The following is a 21,085-nucleotide window of genomic DNA, read 5'->3' on the forward strand; positions in this document are numbered from 1 at the left end:
TCGGAAGACAAAGATATAATGGGATTGTATCAAGGATGCCGAGGCATCAACGAAGCAGGAGGGCCTAGTCAAGTTGAAGGTTCAGTGAGTGGGTGGTTGATAGGCAATATTGTAGCCGACCAATCAGCGAGAAAAGTGACAACCTGGCATGCCATGTTATGCAAGATGGACAGCCAGACAGTTGCGATACGTATACGAGAAAAGAGAAAAGAGAAAAGAGAGGAGATGGATTAATTTGATTTGATTTGAGTAGAATAGTCTGACATAAGATCCACGACAGGATAGAAATATCTTTCTATAAAGCCGTTTCTGTAGCAAAAAGCAAGTTGTCACTCTAGAATAAGGCATATATGGCCGCATTGCAATATCGGCAGCTGGCAGGCGGTCCAAGGCAGGAGAGGAACTATAGTTAAAAAGGCAAGGGAGTTATAGGAAAAGCCAAAGTGCGAAGGGGATAAGTCAACTTGGATGATACCTGGCGGTGGTTTTTTGGCCCAGATACTAAGTGTCTGCCACATGATGCGACATGTGTATGAGATGAGGAGATTGCAGGGACAGAAGAGAAGAGAAAAGAGAAGAGAAGAGAAGAGAAGGGGGGGATAAAGTGTATAATATGATTTTAGAATAGATGAGAGATACTTGGTAAGGTAGAGAAAAGTTCCTAATAGAACGTCAGTTGCTCAGGGTGTTTCTCGAGTTGCTTGTCAATCAATGCCTATTGTATTACACGGTATTTCGAGTACCTTTGAGTCGATGTATCACTTCTCCCCTCGGTAATTAATCACGTACCCCTGCACTCCAGTGCTTCCGCCATCATTACATTCCAACCACCGTATCTGAGATTCTTTTCCTCTCTTCCTCTCTTCCTCTTTTCCTTAACTTTTGTTCTTCTTCTTCTTCTTCTTCTTTATCTATCTAATGCAACTTTGTTTCCCCCCCTCTTTTAAATCGCGTTCTCTCCAAATATCATATTCTGCTTTGGGGGGGGGTTCTTGTTCCTCGACCAAGCTTGCTTTGTTTGCATAATAAACGAAAAAAGGCAACAAATAAAATAAAGTGAGAATAAAGGCGATATTACCGATATCGAATCAATTACTCACTCATATTTGATCTGGCTTGATCACGATATCGTGTGCCTGGATATCTTTCTACCAGTACTAAGAATAAGGCAGAGAGACTTGCTAAAGAAAGATTCTGTCACCTTCTTTGCTTATCTATATGTTGCCTTTCCTCTCACTTTTAGTTACCTTGTTCAACTGCAACAACTCATCCTCATACATGGTCACTCATCCTCCTCCTCCTCCTTTCCTCCCATTGCACGAAACTCGCTCAACCAAACGAAACGAAACCCACTTTCGGCAGATCAGCTTCTTCACTATCGCTCTCACTCAAGCTGAAACGATTCTCTCTTCACAATCACCCAACCCCTCGACAACTCAGCCATAAAATTCCCATTCTCAGTCAAGCTTGCTTTTGACCGAATTCTGCACACAATTTCTCATCTAGTCTACCACGGCAGCTAGGCGAGATATTCTTTTTTTACTTCCTTTTTCTTTCATAACCTTAGGTACCTTACCTTAGTTTTGGTAGTATCCAGAAGCCAAGTCAAGTCAAGTCAAGTCAAGCCAAGCCAAGCCAACCAAAGCAGAGCAGACCGTCTGCATGGCTCGGTTCTCGATCTGGGGTTAATAATAGATGCCACCCTCGTCTTTCTGACCCGCTTTCTTCCTTTCCCTTAAACATTTGCATTTACAACGCTTTTCCATAGGACATCGTCAAACCAGCCTCTGATATTTCACCACTGTCAACTGTTCGCAAACCCTAATATCTATCCCCTTCTCCTCACTTCACTTCGTTTCTCGTCTCTTTCCTTGTACAAAATCTCATCCTCTCCACCATGAACACAAAAAAAGGCAACGGGAGAACTGTTGCTCTCTCAAAGCGAAAGGCTCAACCACACGCTCTCGAAAAGTTGGGTGACAACCCAACAGAAGACGAGATCAAAATTGCAGAGGCCAACGTTGCACTCGCTGAACTTGAGGAGAGAGTGGCCGATGTCAGAGAATCGTGGGAGACAGACTCTTTGTTTGAAGATGCTTTTGATGAGTTGAACGCTGATAATACCGTGGCCGTTGATGGTGAGTTTATCTAGTCATGCCCTATCCTATCCTATTCTATCTTGAGATCGCTCCAGTCTATGCACTCTACTCCAAGATTGCTAACCGTATTCTCCAAAAAAAAAAAAAAGACCCCAAAGTGTGCACACCTGAAGAAGCTAGCAGACTTCGTCGGGAGCTCCGAGAATATGGTCCAACCGTCTTTTGTCAACGCACTGTTGATGCTGGTCACTATACCGCCAGAAAGCTCCTCAGCGCCTTTGGCATCCGTCCTCCTCCCTTCCTGGAGGGTCAGCCTGATGATGCCTATTTCAGTTTACTGTCGCTCGCCATTACGCGTGAACTGTCTAAACGCGCCAAGCTTCTGCGTCACAACACGGTTGACGATGCTGTTGACCTGATCACTAAGAGCAACAACATCATCCTCATCACTGGTGCTGGTATCTCTACATCGCTGGGCATTCCTGACTTCCGTTCTAAAGGAACTGGTCTGTACTCCAAGTTGGAGCACCTTGGTCTTAGTGATCCCCAAGAGGTTTTCGACATTAGTGTCTTCCGACAGGATCCCACCATTTTCTACTCGGTGGCCAAAGACATTTTGCCGAGCACGGACCGATATACGCCCACTCACAAGTTCATTGCCATGCTCCACGAGAAGGGCAAGCTCTTGACCAACTACTCTCAGAATATCGACAACCTCGAAGTCAAAGCCGGTGTTCCCAAGGACAAGCTCATCCAATGCCACGGCTCCTTCGGAACCGCCACATGTGTTCAGTGCGGTTACAAATGCCCAGGAGAGGCCATCTTCCCCGAGATCAAGGCTGACAAGATTCCTCGATGCCCGCGTTGCGTCCAGACTCTGCGCACCACTGGCGGTGCGCCCAAGCGTAAGCGGTCTGCGGGCACAGAGAAAAAGCGAAGACGGTGGAGTGCCGACAGTTCCGACGAGTCTGAGTATGACATCCCCAGTGCTGGTGTCATGAAGCCCGATATCACGTTCTTCGGCGAGGCTCTTCCTGATGAGTTCTCTCGACGACTCACCGAGCACGATCGTGACAAGGTAGATCTCGTCATCGTTATTGGCACTTCTCTCAAGGTTACGCCTGTATCTGAGATCGTGTCTTGGCTCCCCGCCAATATTCCTCAGATTTACGTATCTCGCCAGGCTGTTAATCACATCAATTTTGACATTGATCTCCTAGGAGATTGCGACGTTGTTGTCTCTGAACTATGCCGCCGTCTGGGTTGGCCAATGGTGCATGAGATGGTTCCCAAAAATCAAAAGGTCGAAGTCCGTACTGAGCCTGGCTTTAAGAGTCGCCACGTTTTTGAGGAGCAGAAGGCCAAGAAGTGAGAGCAACTGATTGAATAATTTCGAAGGAAGACATGAAGACACTGCATTTGTGCGTTATTATAAAAGATTTTACTTTCTGTGCTGCAAGCGGATGGCATGGCGTCTGGAGGATCGGATACAATGCCAACAAAAAATGGATGGATATGGACGGAGTAAGGGTGCTTACAGAACTGACTGTCTGTTCTTTTCTTATATGTCAGAGTTTGACTGTTTTTTGAAACAACTTTCCTCTTAACTGAGATGTGCGTTTCTCATCCCTGCACCTGTCTCGATCTCTTTCCCAGCGACATTTACATACAAAAGACAAACTCGTGAGCTTCAATATCCTGGAGCAGGACTAATTTACTGACACCCCCAAAACTTGGAGTGAGGAAAAGCGTTTGGTGGAGATGTTGGATTGAGCGAGAGACAGGACATTGGGACTATGTATTAGAGCGCACGTATATACATCGTATTACAGAAATTGAAGATTTACGACCAAACCACTAGTCCGATGGTGTATCTGTGCCTTGAACTCAAAAGGTCCGTTTTGTAACATTGATTCCGTTGGTAATACATCCATGCGATCGGGTGCGATAGTTCACACCCGGCAACTGATTATCACACATGTTCCGAAACTGAACATTTTCACAACAAGAGATGACATCAAAGATTGCGAGTCCAGGCAGGCTCTTAGCATTTCTTCACGGCATAGAATTCTAGTCAAGCAGATGCATTTTTTAACCACTTTTGAGTGTCATCATAAAAACTCGCCTATAGTAATAGTATGTGCTGTTTCTATCCCAAGAGTAGTCTTGACAGTCACCGAGTGACCATGGGGCTGTAACTATGCCCATGCCGCACTAGTCAATTATCCGTAGGTGTACGGCAAAGCCAAATCTATATCCAGCCGTTTACTAAATGCTGTCTTATAATACTGTCATAGATATCAAGCCTAAATCAGACTCTCATATTTATCCAATCCTGACTTTTGCCCCGTATTGTTCTGCGTTGTGTGCTGTGTTGTGTTGCTCATCGAACTCATACCACTCCAGTTTGTTGTTGGTGGTGGGGGCATTGTGAATGATGAGGGCGTAGTAGATGTGTTGCCTGGTGGCGGCGGAAGTGTAAATGACGGTTGCCTTGATGTTGAGTTGAGAGACATGTTTGCCACCGAGGAGCCCATGGTGCCGGTAGACGCACTAGTACCGAATCCAGAGGAGCTTCCCCATGGGCTTGGTGTAGCCTTGGCAGCTGCAGACCAGTTGATAGATGACCCGGATGTCGAAGCAGTCAAAGGCTGCTGTGGAGCCATCGGTTGTTGCTGAAGTTGAGCTGGAGGTTGGAAGGGTTGGCTCGGTGTGGGTTGTAGTGGTTGACTGAACTGAGTAGATGACGGTGTGAGAGCCTCGAAACGGCCGAGATCCGGTGTTACGGTTCTGAAAGACGGAGCATTCTGAGCTGGAGGTTTGAGTGCAGGGTTATTCGCAGGTGGAGGAGGTGTCGACCATGAGAATGTAGGCGCAGGCGTACTCGATTTTGACTTGGCTGGGTCATCCCAACTGGGGGTTGCTGTGCTCGACCTAGGACTACCCATGCGTCCCTTGACGAGATTCTCGAAATCGTCTTTTGTAGCTCCATTGTTCTGATCAAAAGTTGTACCGGTAACACCACCAAAGGCCATAAAATCTTCGCTTGGGGCAGCAGCGCCGTTGGAAGGGCCGCCAAGTTCTTGGAGTTTTCTTGTCTGCTCGTCCTCAACTCTTCGAGACAAACTCTTTATAAGCTCCATGAAACCCTGGAACTGCTTCAAGTTGAGCAGTGGACCTAAACTCATGCTCCAGAGAATGGGCAGGATTTCCATTGCCACAAATTCGGCATCAGCTACTGAGCCCACGACCCGTAGTACGTTGAGGGCTGCCATCATAACGGCAGGTTCCTTCGTCTTGATCACTCTGATGAGTGGGACAATCTTTTCCTGCATGGTGTATTTGTCCAAGGCACTTGAAGATGACGTCTTCTTGTTTTCCAGGCCATTGAGCCCGTCGTCTCCGCCGTTATCGTTTGTTCCGCCACAAAGTATTACAAAGGCTCGCAGTCCGCGGACTTTGATGGCAAGACTGTTCGTCTTACTAAAAACTGCGGCAATGACTGGGAACAGTTCATTTTTTATTGTGCTAAAATCGAGCACCGGCAGTACGACAGGCAGACTGCGGAGAGCAGCATCAACAATTGAGTGTGTTGGGCACTCAATTGCTGCCATTATGACCGGGAGCATGTCTGAGGAAGTTAGCACCATGTAAAATCAGCTCTGCTTGATCAAACTTACCGTCTTTAAATTCCTTCCCAGAGCAGTTGCTGGAAATGGATGAGATATGTTCAAGAACAACCATAAGACCAGCGTCCCTGGCTGGATCTTTCTCTTGTGTCTGCTTGGCGTTGACTACAAAGATTTCTCTCAATGCTGGACGGACCTTCTCACTGAACGCCCTCTTGGCAGACGGTAAGAGATCGAGGATCTTAAAGACGTTTTGCAGGATGAGTGAGAGAAGATCTCGATCTTTGAGCTCCTCTATCAATGCCGGGAGAATCTTCTTCTCCATGACAGATTTGGGAAACGAGGGTAGCACCTTGTTAAGACCTCGCATGAAAGAAGCCTTTTCGTTTGCAGTCTTGGCGGGGAATGAATCAAGAAACCGGATAGTCGACACAAGAATGTTATCGAAATACTCGCTCTGTTGAAACTCACGTGCCGTCATTCGCTGAGCAGGCCGTCTTGTGATGAGTCGAGGCAGGACATCATGCGAAAGTTCTCTAGGGAGAGGCCGTGATGAAAGATAGTTATTACTGGCAGATGGAACGCTAGAAGATGAAGAAAATAGTCGCTTATATGTAGACAAACTGCCGTGGCATTCCAGAGGAGACCTGTGGGGTGAGTTGTATAGGGCGACTGACATGAGTCCCAGGGAGAACATGTCTGCAGAAGAGTTGAGGTTGTTATCGACTACAAAGTCGGGTGAAGAATAGTCGAGGTTGAGTTGCACTGCCTTTGGGAGTCGAGGATCCATATTGAGGACTTCATACAAGTTAATGCCTTGTATAGATGTTGGCTTGTCAGACCCCTCAGGGGGGCTAGCAAATGCTAGCCCACTGATCTTCCAATCGGACTGTGACATGTTAGTCGAGTTTCTATGATTGACTTTAGAGCGCATGCCTTTGCGTTGATGAGAACTGCGTCCGGAGTAAGGTTGCCATGGACGATACCGGCATTTTCATGTAAGAATTCGAGAGCCTTGCTGACTTGGAGCAAGCCCTTTTGGATCTCCAACTCATCGATCTCGAGCTCTCTTCGTCTCTTTGTCCCGTCTGCATCCTCTGTCACGTATCGGCTCGATCTTCCACCGGGTCCTCCAGCTCGTTCCTGTTCGTCTTTCTCCTGCAGTAAACTGGACAATGAAGCTGTAACGGACTCTGTCACGAACTGTAAACCTCCGCCTCTTGTCTCCTCCACTGGTTCCACCAGCTCGAGGATGTTGGGATGCCTGAGCTTCGCAAGACTCGACGCTTCCTTCTTCAATCGCTCGACAACTTCCTCGACCGTCTTCTTGAACGAGGCCGCACCAGAGCGGCCCAGCGAGCTGCCGTGGGTGTCTAATGACTTCCGGTCAAAGACAAAGACACTGTATGGTTTGCCGGTAGACTTCTTCTTTGCATCGTATATCTTCCAGGGGCCAGCCGTCGAAGTCGGTGCTGAAGAGATGGAGTAGTTGCCTGTGATGTTGGTGGCAGAGATGGACTTAAAGGCCGAGGAGAACATGGTGACAGCTCTCCATGGATCGTAAACGTTAGGTCGAACTTAAAAGGGGTCGCAAGTCGCAAGTCGCAAGTCGCAAGTGCTGCGCTTAGCCGCCGCTGTTGTTGTTGGAGGCTCACAATGCGAGATTCTTTGGTGATGACGAATAATACAAGGGTCGAGGATCGCTTCGCTTGGGCCGCAATAGGATTGGGAATGGAAATGACGTTGGTCGCGATGCGCATTCTCCATGTGTAGGGGTGGCCTCGCGTTGACAAATAACCCACGTATCCTTACCATCAGGGAGCCAAGCCTGGGTGCCCCGCGATAAGCTGATAACGCCTCCACTGGCTAGGTACCTAGCCTGGTAGCCTGGGCAGCTCCAGCTGCTGAATGTCAGATCAGTCCCCCCATTGAACCCCTGTATAACTAACTTGATAGGGCGTCGACAGCTGCGTTTACGGAACTTTAAGTGACTTTTCCAGGCGACTCATCTACGGCCCAATGCGGCTGTGGACGCCTGGAGGCGGCTGTCCCTGTAAAGTACCTCGGGCTCACTTTGCAGCGAGTTGGTCAATTTACAATCTTTCTATCATCGACCTCCGATACAACTCCGACCATAGAGAATTGCCCCTAGTACTTAAGTTAATATCCCACCTAGTCTCGACACCGAACGTTATTGCTCCCCATCTTTAAACCTTTACCTTTTTGTTCTTCAGTTTGTGTTGAATATATAATTTCGCCAATTCAACATTGTATTGTCAATTGACCTCACAAACGCATCAATGATGAGACCGTTGCTCGTCCGCTCCGCTTTACGGAGCGCTCGCATGTCGAGCTTGAGACCGCTGTGCCATGCGCACCGGTTTAGCATCAAGGCCGAGGCTGCCTCTACCATCAAGCCTCTAGGCTTGGATGCTTCAAAACTCAGCATTGAGAAGACGGGGAAGCCAAAGGGCCTCAGCAAGCCCGAGGACCTCGTCTTTGGAAGGGAATTCACAGGTAAACGAACCCCCACCAGATGCGCCCTGCACAAAAGCTAAAACTTTGCCAGACCACATGCTTGCGATCGAATGGAATCAAGACGAAGGATGGTTGGAGCCCAAGATCACACCCTACCAGAACCTCTCACTCGACCCTGCGACATGTGTCTTCCACTATGCCTTTGAGTGTTTCGAGGGTATGAAGGCGTACAAGGACAAGGACGGCAAAGTTCGACTCTTCCGACCTGACAAGAACATGGCGCGACTCAACAAGTCTGCCGCCCGTATTGCGCTCCCTACCTTTGAGCCCCAGGCCCTCACCGAGCTCATCTCCAAGCTCGCTCAGCTCGACTCCCGCTTCATCCCTGATAAGCGGGGATACTCCCTCTACCTCCGTCCTACCATGATCGGAACCCAAAAAACACTCGGTGTCGGACCTCCCGGATCTGCCCTTCTCTACGTCATTGCCTCACCCGTTGGTCCTTACTATCCAACCGGTTTCAAGGCCGTCTCGCTCGAGGCCACTGACTACGCTGTGCGTGCCTGGCCTGGTGGTGTTGGTGACAAGAAGCTAGGCGCTAACTATGCGCCCTGCATCGTTCCCCAGCTCCAGGCCGCCAGCCGTGGCTTCCAGCAGAACCTCTGGCTGTTTGGCGAGGAAGAGTACGTTACTGAGGTCGGCACTATGAACATGTTTGTTGCTCTCAAGAACAAGGAGACTGGCCAGAAGGAGCTTGTGACAGCTCCCCTTGACGGAACTATCCTTGAGGGTGTTACTCGTGACTCTGTTCTCGCTCTCGCTCGGGAGCGTCTTGAGCCGGAGGGCTGGAAGATCAGCGAACGCAAGTACACAATGAAGGAGCTTGCTGAGGCCGCTGAAGAGGGTCGTCTTCTCGAGGCCTTTGGTGCTGGAACTGCAGCTATTGTCAGCCCTGTCCGATCCATCTCATGGAAGGGCAAGCTCGTTGACTGCGGTCTTTCTGAGCTCGAAGAGTCTGGCGAGATCGCCCTCAAGATGAAGGAATGGATCGAGGCCATTCAGTATGGTGACGAGGAGCATGAATGGAGCTACACTATTTAGAGTGGTTGTGTATATGGCGTTATATAGCGGCTGGGAATAGATAGATCGGAATCAAAATAATTACGCTCACACTCAGGTTTACGAGAACATCATCTGCTTTGCCACAATTGCTTGTTAAGGCTCACAATCAGCGAAACTAGCACAGGTCAGAGGTTGTGTCGCAGTCCCAACTAGACAGACAGTAATACCTCAAGACCAAAAACTCTCTAGCAATACCATTCTTCAAATGCAAAATAACATGTACAATTGACCGGATTTCCCCCTGTCAGTATGTCGTAACCTCCGCTTAGTTCTTCTTGTCCTGCTTGGATGGGTCGGGCAGGATTCCCTCCTCCTCTAACCTCCTTCGTGCTTCCTCAAGGGCCCAGGTAGAGACACTGTATAGCCGTTAGTAGACGCCCCGCATCAGTTCTCGGCCAGAATTTCGCCATGGGAAGGACTGAATCCGTCGAATACGATGCGTATCCTCCGAGTGCAAATCACTCACGTAGTATCGGGCTTGAAGGCGAGCGCAACAGCGGTGGCGGCAAGGCTGCCGAGAAGAATATAGGTAGGCCACTCCCAGCCCTCGGGCTCGGGCTTCTCACCAGGCTTGACACCCCAGAGCCAGCCGGTAGGAGGATCGAATTGGTGCTCGCCGCCGCCTCCTTGTCGTCGGGCGGACACGGAGAAACCTCTGGAGGAGAGGGGTTGTCGAATGCAGCGTGCGGCGCGCAGGGGCGCGACAGCAGCGCGGATAAAGGTCATGTTTGACCGTATCGTCGAGATCTCGAGAGGGATTCGATTCGGCGATGTGATGGCGTGGGGGGAGGTCAATGGCTGAGTGACGTTGTTGGGCGTGATGCTGGTTGTTTGATCTGAACGAATGCGTACCTACCTAGGTAATTGCTGAACTTCGATTTGATAGGTTCACGTGACCCGGTAGTCATAGCACCCCTGTTGGGCTAGTCACTTTGTATCCTCATCCAATCCCATTCAAGCGGATAGAAGGAGGAATGAGAAATTGAGCATAATCAAGTATAAGTCGAGTTTGGCTATATCACTAACTATCGCGCAGTTGGTTTGAGGTCATCTTTCTGCCTCTCTCTGAGTGTTTGAGTTCCGCAGGTGCTGCAGTACCAGAGCATTGGCCGTATCTCAAACCTCAACTCAATTACTAAGTGATGCAATCATTCGTGACAATCTCAACTCGATGAATGCAGTGACTGATAATATATCTTTCATACCTTAAGCTCTACTTATACTTGAAAACTTCCTCTTTCACTAAAATCCCTCCTTCCCAGGTCGACCCCAGTCTTGGCAATAGTGATGCACGGCCTTGTCGATGCCCAAAAAACATGATCTATTCGGGACCCAATAGTTGGATCCTTCATCATTCTTTGGGATTCTGCCCCTTTTGGACTCGTTTCATCGAAGGTCGGTCTTTTCCTGCGTTTCTCTTGCAAGCGTATTCTTTCTAAAGCATTGCTTTCTACCTTTTTATGAGTGAATCCGGGGTAATTGATGACGAAATAATCCTTTCACGAATACCGCAACGAACATACAGAACAGCCACGAATTGCTTATGGTCTCAGCTTATTGAATTCAATTACCTTTAATTCTCAATTATATAATTCAATTCGATTCTCCTATGTTCGAGGGCGACACAATAGGTGGTATCGTCAACACTGTTTGGTTCTCTTCTATACCATCATAACTGCATCAATCCACTAATACCTCTCATCACATGGAGCGTGGCCGTCAACGGACTCGAATCACGGGACCTCCTCAAAATGCAACTCAAACAGATGCCGAGCCACCTGCGGATGATAGTCCAAGTCTAAGCCCTACCGGGTTAGACGTGAGATTCACCTTAGACCATGAACCTCCTAGAGGGCGCTCTATTTCACCCGCTCAAGCCTATCTCGCGAGGCCAAGCTTGGACTCTCGAAGGAGCCCATCGGTCATGAGCATAATGCAGATTGATCAGATAATCTCCGATGACCGAATGAACATGGAGACGTATGGGGTCGCTGAGATGCGTGATGGCTTTTTCGACGCACTCTTCTTAAAGCCGGACCCGATAGATCCAGATGAGGTTGTTGAACGGTCCAAAGCTGCTCTGCCTAAGGAATTTGAGAAGAGTCACCCGTTATCAGCAAAACACTTTCTCCCAAGGCAACTCCATGAGTTCAAATCAGTGACGCGCAAAGTTGCTACCACTAGAGCTGGCATCCAGCTTCTCAAGTCGTTTCTTGCCTTTCTCATCGCCTATATCTTATGTCTAATTCGGCCAATCCACGACTGGCTAGGCTACAATGACTACATCATGGTGGTATCTACTATAATAAACCATCCAGGTCGCAATTTGGGTTCTCAAGTTGATGGCACAGTAGGCACTATCATTGGTACTGCTGCCGGCCTTGCCTGGGGCTATGTTGCCATTTTGATTTCAGAATCAACGAATGATGCTTTAAAGGCGTATGGTTGGATTCTCATTGTTGTTTCTGCTGTGTTCTTTGCGGGCATTGCCTTAGTACGTTCGATCTTTATCCGCCTATACCAGACTGTTCTATGTGCAGGCATAGCCCTCGCGTTTACAACACTGGGCCTGACTGATGGTGATGCTTTCACCTGGCACAAGCCGCTGCAATACGGAATTCCTTGGCTGTTGGGTCAAGCAATTGCACTGGCGGTAAACTGTCTCGTCTTTCCTGATGCCGGCAACCGCCTACTGGCGGTCGCCTTTCATAGGTCATTCAATACTATGCAGGTGAGTCAAGTTCGCTTGTTTCTTAATAATCGTCATACTAACTGCTCAGGAATCTCTTGTTATCCCTAGGCCTAGAGATACAGGACTCAGGAGACGTCTTGCCAAAACGTTCATGGACATGTCACTTGCTTATCGAGATATGAGAATCGATATCACCATCACTCGCTTCCGTCCGAATGACGTGCGAGAGCTTCGTAATTCAGTGCAGGGCGTGGTTAGGGCCCTTCTCACCATGAACACTGATACGGACCTTTTCGAGGACTGGTCCGACACTCTTGAGATCACTGTTGCAGATGACGCGGGAAGTGAATCCGAGGTCGAAGATTCCGGCCGTAAGGTGGCTCGGGCTCTGTCAGCTCCTACTAGGGAAGTCATTGATTGTATGTCAGAAGGTGTGAAGACATGTCATGCTGCACTCATGGATATGACAGGCTGGCGAAAGCACTTTGGTCCCTCTAAGGACGTTTCTTCTGACCTCGTTCCTGTTCAATTGCGCATGCAAAATAGCCTTGCGGCCTTCGATACTGCGGAAGATTATCTCCTGAGATCTAACGACAGACCTGAAACATACGCCGATCACGGACAGGCCGTTGAATTCCTCGTGTTCGCGAGACATGTCCGCGAAACAGCAGGGACTGTTGTCAACCTCATGACTATAGTTCAGGATATGTATACCAGCTCTAAAAGCATACGCGTCAACCTTCCTGTGTATCCTTTCGGGAAAGCTCTATACAGAACCAACGCGCAGGTCAGACACGACCGTGGGGGCGTCACCGCCGGAATGTATCGAGCTACATTTGCAGAGATTGCAAAATTGATAGAAACGACAAGATCATCTGAGAAGAATCATGCTCGTGATAACTACGAGGCGGTTACCGAACCAGAAGACTGTACCGTGGTCGAGTCGATCATTCATGGCAGTCCCGCGGTGCATAAAGACAGGTTGAGTTATAAGTTATGGAAACTTCTGCGCCGTTGCCAGGGGTTTGAAACAAAGTATGCAACCAAGGTTGTCCTTCTCCTTTCAGCTCTATCTCTTCCTTGTTGTTTTGAAAGCGCCTATCTCTGGAGGACGCTTTATGATGCATGGTGGGCTGTCGCTGTGGGATGGATCATGATCCACCCTCGCATAGGGGGCAACATTCAGGACTTTTTCACTCGTGCTTTTGCAGCCGTTCTTGGTGCTGCGTGGAGTGGTGCAGCACATGCAGCGAGCGGTGGGAACCCATATATCCTGGCAGTCTTCGCTGCTGTATACATGATTCCCATGATATACCGCTTCACTCAGAGCACTCATCCGGTACGTTTAATCTTTGGGTTTCAGGGCACTGCTAACTTGAATGAAGCGATCCGGTCTTGTTGGCTGTCTATCTTTCGCCGTCATATCTCTCACTTCGCGAGACGCCAGTCTTGGACCTTCTGTTGCACTGCAGGGTGTTTACAAGGGTCTGGTATTTCTTGTCGGCACTATAGCACCCATCATTGTGAATTGGATGCTTTGGCCCTTTATCGCTCGACACGAACTACGGATCGCACTATCATCAATGATTTTATACATGAGTATAATGTACAGAAGTATGTCTGTTATCTTTTCTCTGAGACTCTGCTGACCGTCAGATGTTGTTGCAAACTATGTTTACTTCGATGAGGGTAAGGATCCGACCCCTGAGACTATCAGACGATCCGAGATGCTCGAAAGTCGGATGCGTGAAGGGTTTGTCAGAATCCGACAACTCCTTGTCATGTCGCGTCACGAAATTCGCCTTCGGGGTCCTTTTGATCCAATTCCCTACTCGTGTCTCGCTGCCTCATGTGAGCGATTCTTTGAGTATCTCATCGCTGTTCGACAGTCCGCTCTCTTTTACAACCCAAACTACATCCGCGATAATCCCGTGGCTGCTGGACACCTACATAGCTACCGGCGTGATGCAGTGGCCGCTATCCTCGGGAACTTGTACATCCTCGCCGTAGCATTGCGATCAGAGCGCAAAGTTCCTGTAAGTATGAAAGCTCACATGTAATGACTCCCGCTAACAACCACGAAGCGCTATCTACCGAGTGCTGCTGCAGCAAGAAAGAAGCTCCTTCACAGAACCGCCGAACTGGCCAGGGAAATGGAGAAAGATACTGAGGGGTATGAGCTTGAGCGGCAGAAGACGTGGAGTGATATATATAGCTACTCATACAATGCAAGTCTTACTGGCTGCGTGGCCCAGTTGGAAGAGTTGGAGCGGTTCACAAAGCTCATAGTAGGAGAAAAGAAGTGAGTCATTATCCACATTCACAGGATCACTGCTAACAGGAGCAGGTTCGAGCGCCCCGCAAAGCCCATAGAAGAGGACGATGAAGATACTGATGTATCGCCTGAGCGGCTTTGATTGATCCTATAGTGATCTTATCCTATCCATGCAATGCAATGCTAAACCAGTTCCGCTAATCAAACATATGCGCCGTTGGTCATTTCGTTCAAGATGTCCCTCGTGATAAGTTTCCCTTTTAATAACGCCTTGTCGCTAATCCTGGCCGTTTTTGGTGAACGCCTGCGGTTCTCCTTTCCAGAAGCTTTCTTCCGTGGCGATTTAATCCTTTGTGTAGGGCCTGTAGCTGTGATCTGTGTACCAAAGTCCTCAAAATAATGATTCTCAAGCGCATTGGCAGGCATCTCGTAAATCCAATTCCGGTCCTCCATCAAAGATATGAATCGGCTTAGCATACTGTCGCTGCCGCTGCCCTTGAGTGTCGATTTGCTCCCAACAACGAGAAGCTTCGTTTTGGCTCGTGTGAAAGCAACATTGATTCGTCTCCAATCCTTCAACAGGTCTCCAATATTGCACGCTTCATTGCTTCGCACGAGACTGAGGACTATCACCTCCTTATCTCGTCCTTGGAAACGATCTGTTGTGTGCATCTCTACTCCGGAGAACATCTTGAGCTTGTCTTTGAGCATAAAAAGCTGTGCTCGGTAGTGTGTCATCACACCAATTTCAGAAGCTGGAATTCCAACTGTCAAAAGGCTGTCAACGAGCTGAGAAACGATGCGGACTTCAGCTGAGTTGACAATTCGTTTGCCCTGGGCTTCTTCACGAACCGGAGGTTGGATTGTGTCAGTGTTAATGAAACGCACGCGTGTCTCGCTATCGAGAAGGTCATATAGCCAGCATCGATTCGGACCGGGGGCAGTGCAGAACGACCGGGGAGTTGCTGCATTGATGGTTGATGCATCATAGTGTCGCTGCATGAGAGCCTCCATTCGTGGAACTTGAAGTTTCCGCCTTCGAAGCTGCTCTGTACCACACCGAAGCCTTCCATTATATATGAGAGTGTTGCTCAGAGTCATGATATCCTCACACATACGATACTGATGCTCCAGGTTGACGACCGATTCGGGGTGAGTGTCGGATAAGAGTTTGAACAGGCTGACATCGAGACCGCCTTCGCGTGCTTCTTCGTTCTTTACCACGGGAGGGAGCTGATTATGGTCACCAACAAGAACAAAAGTGCGAGCCATTCTGATCGGACCAGCGCAGATGGGCAGGGTAATTTGCGATGCCTCGTCCACGATACAGTAATCAAAGGAACGTTCATGGAAGACAGAATGGTTGATACCAAGACATGTCGTTGCGACGATTGGTGTCCCGTGCCATGCATTTTTTATCTCATCGAACGACTTCATTGGGTGGCCTGCAAGAATAGCGAAGTCCTGGACGTCGGGGTGCACTTTAGCGGGGGCACCGAGACGAAGGATAGGTATCTTGTCAGCCTTGAGTTTTAGCAGAATGTTGTCCACAGCAGTGTGTGTATGCGAGGTCAGAAGTACACTCTTCCCCTGAGATGTTAAAGCGCGGATGATATGAGCAATTGTTGTTGTTTTTCCAGTACCAGGCATTCCAAGAACAAGTGCGTAGTCTTGAGCACTCATGACTTTTTCGATGGCTCGATGTTGATCAACATTGAGACTATCTCGATCCGACACGATGTACTGAGTTGGCGCAGCCTTGAATCTTGGTGCTTCTAGATCGACGATCAGTCGTCGAATTTGCCGCGATCCCACGATATCGTCTGCCATCATCTGGACAAGGTTGTTACGAACAGTCGCCATCCCGTTGCTGAATTCATCTTGGTCGAGTCGATAGCGAATAGGGGCCTCTTTAATTTTGCCTGTTGCCTCGTCCTGTGTCGCCCCCTCGTGGGCAACATCCATAATGCTAGCAAAAATCTGGTTATCCTTCTCGTCAAAGCCAGGTTGCCGAATGCGGGCATTATGGAGTCGCCTGTCAACTGCGACACTGATTCGTTGCCTCTTGACTGCTGTAACGTAGCCTATGGCCAAGGCGAAGTGTCCCTCCTCGTCAGAGACCACAATTGGCTCTCCGACTGACAACTCAGACTCCAGGAATGAGAATCCTGAAACTTGAACTCGCTTGACAAAGGTGTAGTGGTATCGATTGATCCTAGGGTTGTCTGTATCGACTGAAGCCGAACCCTCTTCGATGATGACATCTGCAAAGCATCGAGATTTCTTTTCTCGTTCAGCACTAGTCATTGTCCATAACTCTCTTTTGGTTTTCTGGCTCTCTTTCTCTTCTTTGGTCAGTAAATTCTCCCACTTGATGAAGAATTGTTGATGATGAGGGGTTAAATGCTTGACGAGCTCATCAAACTTCTCGTTCATTCCACTCGAGTCTCCATCTCCGTCGTCAGCGAGTCGATGGTAGATGAAACACGATGTCTTGGCGTAGCATTTTCCACACATGTGCTTGCTCTTTAGCATTGGTGGCAACTGAACACTCCTTTCTCGAACGTAGCATGCTAGTTGGTTTCTTTGCATGATCATGTGTCGGAGCTCGTGTCGGATTGCGGGAATACGCATCGTCTTGGATGTTTCCATATAGTAGAGGATTCCATACGCAATTTCAATATCGTAGCGGTCCGATAAGAGCAAAGTATAGAGTGCTGTTTGAGCCATATGGTTACTGTTTGCATGTTTACCCGTCTTGACCTCAAAAGGCACAGTCAAAGTCCGAATATCATTTCCATCTTGCATTGCAACTTCAACGGTTGCGTCGATGTTGCCCTTGAGTCCGTACATTGGGGACCACACGTGTTCCTCAACATCCAAGAGCTTGGTAACGGCCATGTTTGCCTTTTTCCCGTTTCGGTCTTCAACTACCGCATCCTCCTTTGGGTGGGAAGATACGAAAGCGCCAGCCCAGTAACTCAATTCGGTCATTTTCGATTGCAGATGCTCTCGAGCTGAAGGTATGCCAACTTTGATAGTATAGAGGTCCTCGACATGCTTTTCTGTTATTCGGTCGATGACGGCGCATAAGAAAGGGAGATCCCACTTGTTAGCAAGAAGGGCCTCTTGGAAAATTTCGTGTAGCATTGTTCCATAGATAAGGGGTGGTGTGGGAGGACTGGTGGCCTTGACTCGATCTTGCAGCACAGCACGGCGCATGCAACCGAACGAATCAGCCACCACAGTTGCGGATATGAGTTGATCAGGGTGTAAGATAAGGAGATTTTGGCCATCGTCAACGATACATTGACCTCTTAAGGAGAAATCGCCTATAATGTGAACGTAGGCATCTGCGTGGGCTGGTGTGTCAAACCATGAAGCCCTCAGGTGAACCGTCTTGATATCTTTTGAATTGTCGGCCTGAATGAGGAGAATCTGAAATCGCGAATCAGTGATATTCGAGCATGATTGTCGACTAGTTTACCTTTTCTGGCCGTGCATGTCCGTATTGGTCCGTATACTCGCCCTCCAAGACATTCGTTACCAGGTATCGTTGGATTGTTCTTGGTTTCCGGCTCTACCTGTTACTTAGCATATGGCGGATCCTCCTAGGTTGTTCGACGTACGTCTCCGGAGCAGTTCTGGGCCGCTTGTGTTGCGGCCAATTCCACGGCTTCAAAATCAAAGTCTCCGCCAAATGCGTCTCCAAATTCGTCATCCAAGTCATCAAGTTCTGTTGCTGGAGCCTGTGATACTTGTTGAGAGTCCGCAGTAATGAGATCTTCTGCCTCGTCGAAGAAGTCATCGTCCAAGTCGTCAAATTCGTCCAGCTTCCCGTCAAACCTTTCCGGTGTCTTGTGATCGATCTCGGATACTGGGTTGTTTTCGGCTACTGCGACATCTGATTGTAGATTTGTTTCCAATTGAGTAGTGTTGATGCTGGCCTCGAGTTGCATTATGGTGTCGTCGTCAAATTCGTCAAAGTCATCATCACCATAGTCCGAGGAAGCAGGTTCTGGAGGTGGTAGTTGAACTGGAGGTCGAGCCGGAACTTGAACATGCTGTTGCGCAGGGTGTTGTGCAGGCGTTTGAGACCTGATTTGGGGTTTTGAGAGGCGTGGAGAGCCACTGCTAGTGGTGTATATCCGCCTCTTCTTAGGAGAAGGAGATTCTGGAGCATCTTGGGGCTCCTCACGGGGCTCATCACTTGGCCCGTTGATGCTACTAGTCACCGTATCAAGCAGTGCATTTACCATTGAAGACTTGGATGCCTCCATCTCTTCCATCTCAGTACTCAGGCGACTACCTGACGTTGATCTTTCCACCCTTCTCCTTTTGGGCCAATTCAAGCCACAACTTATTGCTCGTCTGAGATTGGATTCGCCAACCGTTGGTTTCGATGGCCGTGGCGAAGACGATACCATCAACTGTGCAAGTGCAGGGTTTGCAAGTCCTAGAGGGCTACCTGCGTTGTCGGTTCCATTTAGCGAATATCGGTCCCATAATTCCAGTGTTGGATCCGCGTGTGGTGACTTGAGGGCCTGCGCTAGCTTCCTGACGTTTACCGAAGGTGTATTGGACTTGTCCGCCACCGGAGATGAAACAGGTGATGAGCTCCTAGCACGTTTTCTTCCTTTGCGGTTCAACATGGGGGACAATGCTGGCATGTACAACGTATCCTGTCTATTGTCCCAGAGGAGCCGATCATTCGGCGAAGTCGTTGTGTCATCTTCGGTACCACCTGCAGGCTCGAGCAGCTCTTGCCAGGTCAATCGAGTAGCAGGTGTCGTTGTTGTATCATCCTTAGTTCGGTTGTTTGATACATTCTGATCGTTTTCTGTGCTCTCTGTGGTTGGTTCGCCATTCGCCGGGTGGTACTGAAACTTATTGAGCTTATTCTTGGTCACCTCGGACACAGGCTGGAGTGCCCGAGGCCTTGGTGTTTGCTGAACGGGGTTGCTCCTCGATCGCTGCCATGGCAAGCGCTGTAACTGTTAGTGATGCTCAACTTTGTGTCTGTATACATAGGTGGTTTTTTTCATTACCTTAGTTCGACCAACTTGATCCGAGTAGGATTTTTGTAGAGGCATTATACCTACCGGGGCTTGAACATTCCGATTTCCAAACCCGTAAAGTAAGGTGATAATGGGACATTTGAATTGAAGTGGAGGAAGTAGTTAGACGCGTTCAGTTAATGGGCAAACGCGTCGCGATATTCGCGACCCCTTGCAGCTATTGTTGCCAGGTCACGTGGAGAAGGTCTTAGCGTGGTTGGAACTGCAGCGCATCCATGTCATCTCCAAAGCTCTATCGAAGCTACCCGACTCCACACATCAACGGCCTATGTGCGTCAGTGGACTAGGCTTCACAGCGTCACCATTTTCGGTCCCGCCAAGTCCGTTATTTGGTGATCTCGAGCCGATGAATCAGTGAAACAACACCACATAACGCTTACTCCCACTCTGAATCACTTACTTCCGACCTCAAGAAACTCAATCGCGATGAATTCTCAGCCCAATGGCGCCGGCCCTGCCCAGTCCCGCGAAAGCTACAAGCACTCTATGGAAGAATGGCGCCAGTCGGCACTCGCCCAGCGCAACCAATATGAACCCCGCGTCAAAGAACAAGTCACTCGATACTTTCAAGAATACTCTCCCCCGTTTTACGCCTCCGTAATTGGCTACCGTCGTGATTGGAATCTTCTTGTTGCGACATCCCGGGTCTCTGGCTTCGCGGCCACTCTGGGTCGAGATTTGGAGGATGTGGAAGCAAAAGCCATTGCCGAATATACCCTCGATAACATCCATACCAACGCCGGTTTAAAGTGGCTGAGCGTCGCACTCGCTGGATACATGACCTATCGTGGTCGCCGCACATGGCAATTTCCCTTCTATAAGCCCAAGCTCGGCGGCCGATTCAACCCAAATGAGGCCACTAGCATTTTCACAAACAAGAAGATCCGTGGAGCTTACCCTCGCGCAACATGGCATTGTCTTCGATTTACTGCCTACGCCGCTGTCATAATGCTGATGATTGAGCCCGCATTCCGGGCTGTCAGTTTCATCCGAACCGAAGCTGCCATGACAAATGATCCCCGCTTGAAACAGTTCACCAAGGATGCAGCCGAGCGTGTCAAGGACGTAATGAGCAACCCAACCATCTCAAGAGCACCTTTTACAGGGAGGGATGTGCATAAAAGTGATGACAACGACCCTTGGGCCAGTAATGATTCAAGCAACACCAGCTCTGAGAGTAGATATCAGCCCACCCCCACCCAGTCCTGGGATAAGGCGCAATCCTCGACCACAACGCAACAAAGTCAACGACCCAATGACGACTGGAGCGTTCTAGATGATGATGATGATGATGCTTCACCTATCGCTGCCTCTTCCCGCAATAAACCAGCATCTCCTCCTGCTGGTTCTGCGTGGGAACGCATTCGACAACAATCACAAGGACCACCCCAGCAATCTGATTACCAGTCCCGTGCCTGGGCTGCCCGTTCTCAAACCGGGTCTCAGCCAGAATCACAATCTGGCTGGGGCAGCAGGTCCGCTGGTAGCTCTAGTGATAGTTTTTCTTTCAGTAAATCGGACGAGGAAAGGGCAGTCGCAAAAGAACAGGCGCAAGATGAATTCGATCGACTTGTTGAAAGAGAAAGGAAGGGCGTGGATCAGGAGAAGGCTTGGGGGCGCAAGTAGAGTAAGCATTGTACAAAAAGACTGCATATGACCCTGTAGTTATGTATTTTTCATGTAGCACAAATGAAGAAAGCATAGTTCAATGA

At 48.9% G+C, this 21,085-nt stretch overlaps 7 protein-coding genes across 7 annotated transcripts; 4 read left to right on the forward strand and 3 right to left on the reverse strand.

Moving 5' to 3' along the window:
• Nucleotides 1-1,897: 1,897 nt before the first annotated feature.
• FMAN_03000 (uncharacterized protein) lies at nt 1,898-3,471 on the forward strand (the record flags this gene model as incomplete). The annotated part of the gene is made up of 2 exons (XM_041831762.1): nt 1,898-2,138; nt 2,249-3,471. 2 exons carry the CDS (start codon nt 1,898-1,900, stop codon nt 3,469-3,471), a joined length of 1,464 nt encoding a protein of 487 aa, XP_041682293.1.
• A 934-nt stretch (nt 3,472-4,405) lies between these two features.
• FMAN_03001 (related to bovine rhodopsin kinase and to YGR052w) lies at nt 4,406-7,267 on the reverse strand (the record flags this gene model as incomplete). The annotated part of the gene is made up of 3 exons (XM_041831763.1): nt 4,406-5,730; nt 5,780-6,617; nt 6,665-7,267. The coding sequence occupies 3 exons, from the start codon at nt 7,265-7,267 to the stop codon at nt 4,406-4,408; spliced, it is 2,766 nt and encodes a 921-aa protein (XP_041682294.1).
• Nucleotides 7,268-8,073: 806 nt separating this feature from the next.
• Nucleotides 8,074-9,307, forward strand: FMAN_03002 (putative branched-chain-amino-acid transaminase; the record flags this gene model as incomplete). The annotated part of the gene is made up of 2 exons (XM_041831765.1): nt 8,074-8,245; nt 8,298-9,307. 2 exons carry the CDS (start codon nt 8,074-8,076, stop codon nt 9,305-9,307), a joined length of 1,182 nt encoding a protein of 393 aa, XP_041682295.1.
• A 286-nt stretch (nt 9,308-9,593) lies between these two features.
• On the reverse strand, nt 9,594-10,054 carry FMAN_03003 (uncharacterized protein; the record flags this gene model as incomplete). Its single annotated transcript, XM_041831766.1, has 2 exons — nt 9,594-9,684; nt 9,795-10,054. The coding sequence occupies 2 exons, from the start codon at nt 10,052-10,054 to the stop codon at nt 9,594-9,596; spliced, it is 351 nt and encodes a 116-aa protein (XP_041682296.1).
• Nucleotides 10,055-11,033: 979 nt separating this feature from the next.
• Nucleotides 11,034-14,437, forward strand: FMAN_03004 (uncharacterized protein; the record flags this gene model as incomplete). Its single annotated transcript, XM_041831767.1, has 6 exons — nt 11,034-12,059; nt 12,109-13,359; nt 13,406-13,634; nt 13,677-14,056; nt 14,105-14,322; nt 14,368-14,437. The coding sequence occupies 6 exons, from the start codon at nt 11,034-11,036 to the stop codon at nt 14,435-14,437; spliced, it is 3,174 nt and encodes a 1,057-aa protein (XP_041682297.1).
• A 59-nt stretch (nt 14,438-14,496) lies between these two features.
• On the reverse strand, nt 14,497-19,388 carry FMAN_03005 (uncharacterized protein; the record flags this gene model as incomplete). The annotated part of the gene is made up of 4 exons (XM_041831768.1): nt 14,497-17,733; nt 17,783-17,875; nt 17,925-19,283; nt 19,344-19,388. 4 exons carry the CDS (start codon nt 19,386-19,388, stop codon nt 14,497-14,499), a joined length of 4,734 nt encoding a protein of 1,577 aa, XP_041682298.1.
• A 411-nt stretch (nt 19,389-19,799) lies between these two features.
• Nucleotides 19,800-20,999, forward strand: FMAN_03006 (uncharacterized protein; the record flags this gene model as incomplete). Its single annotated transcript, XM_041831769.1, has 1 exon — nt 19,800-20,999. One exon carries the CDS (start codon nt 19,800-19,802, stop codon nt 20,997-20,999), a length of 1,200 nt encoding a protein of 399 aa, XP_041682299.1.
• Nucleotides 21,000-21,085: the final 86 nt, after the last annotated feature.

The sequence above is a fragment of the Fusarium mangiferae genome, assembly GCF_900044065.1.
Source record: "Fusarium mangiferae strain MRC7560 genome assembly, contig: FMAN_scaffold006, whole genome shotgun sequence".
In the NCBI taxonomy this organism is placed as follows: domain Eukaryota; kingdom Fungi; phylum Ascomycota; class Sordariomycetes; order Hypocreales; family Nectriaceae; genus Fusarium; species Fusarium mangiferae.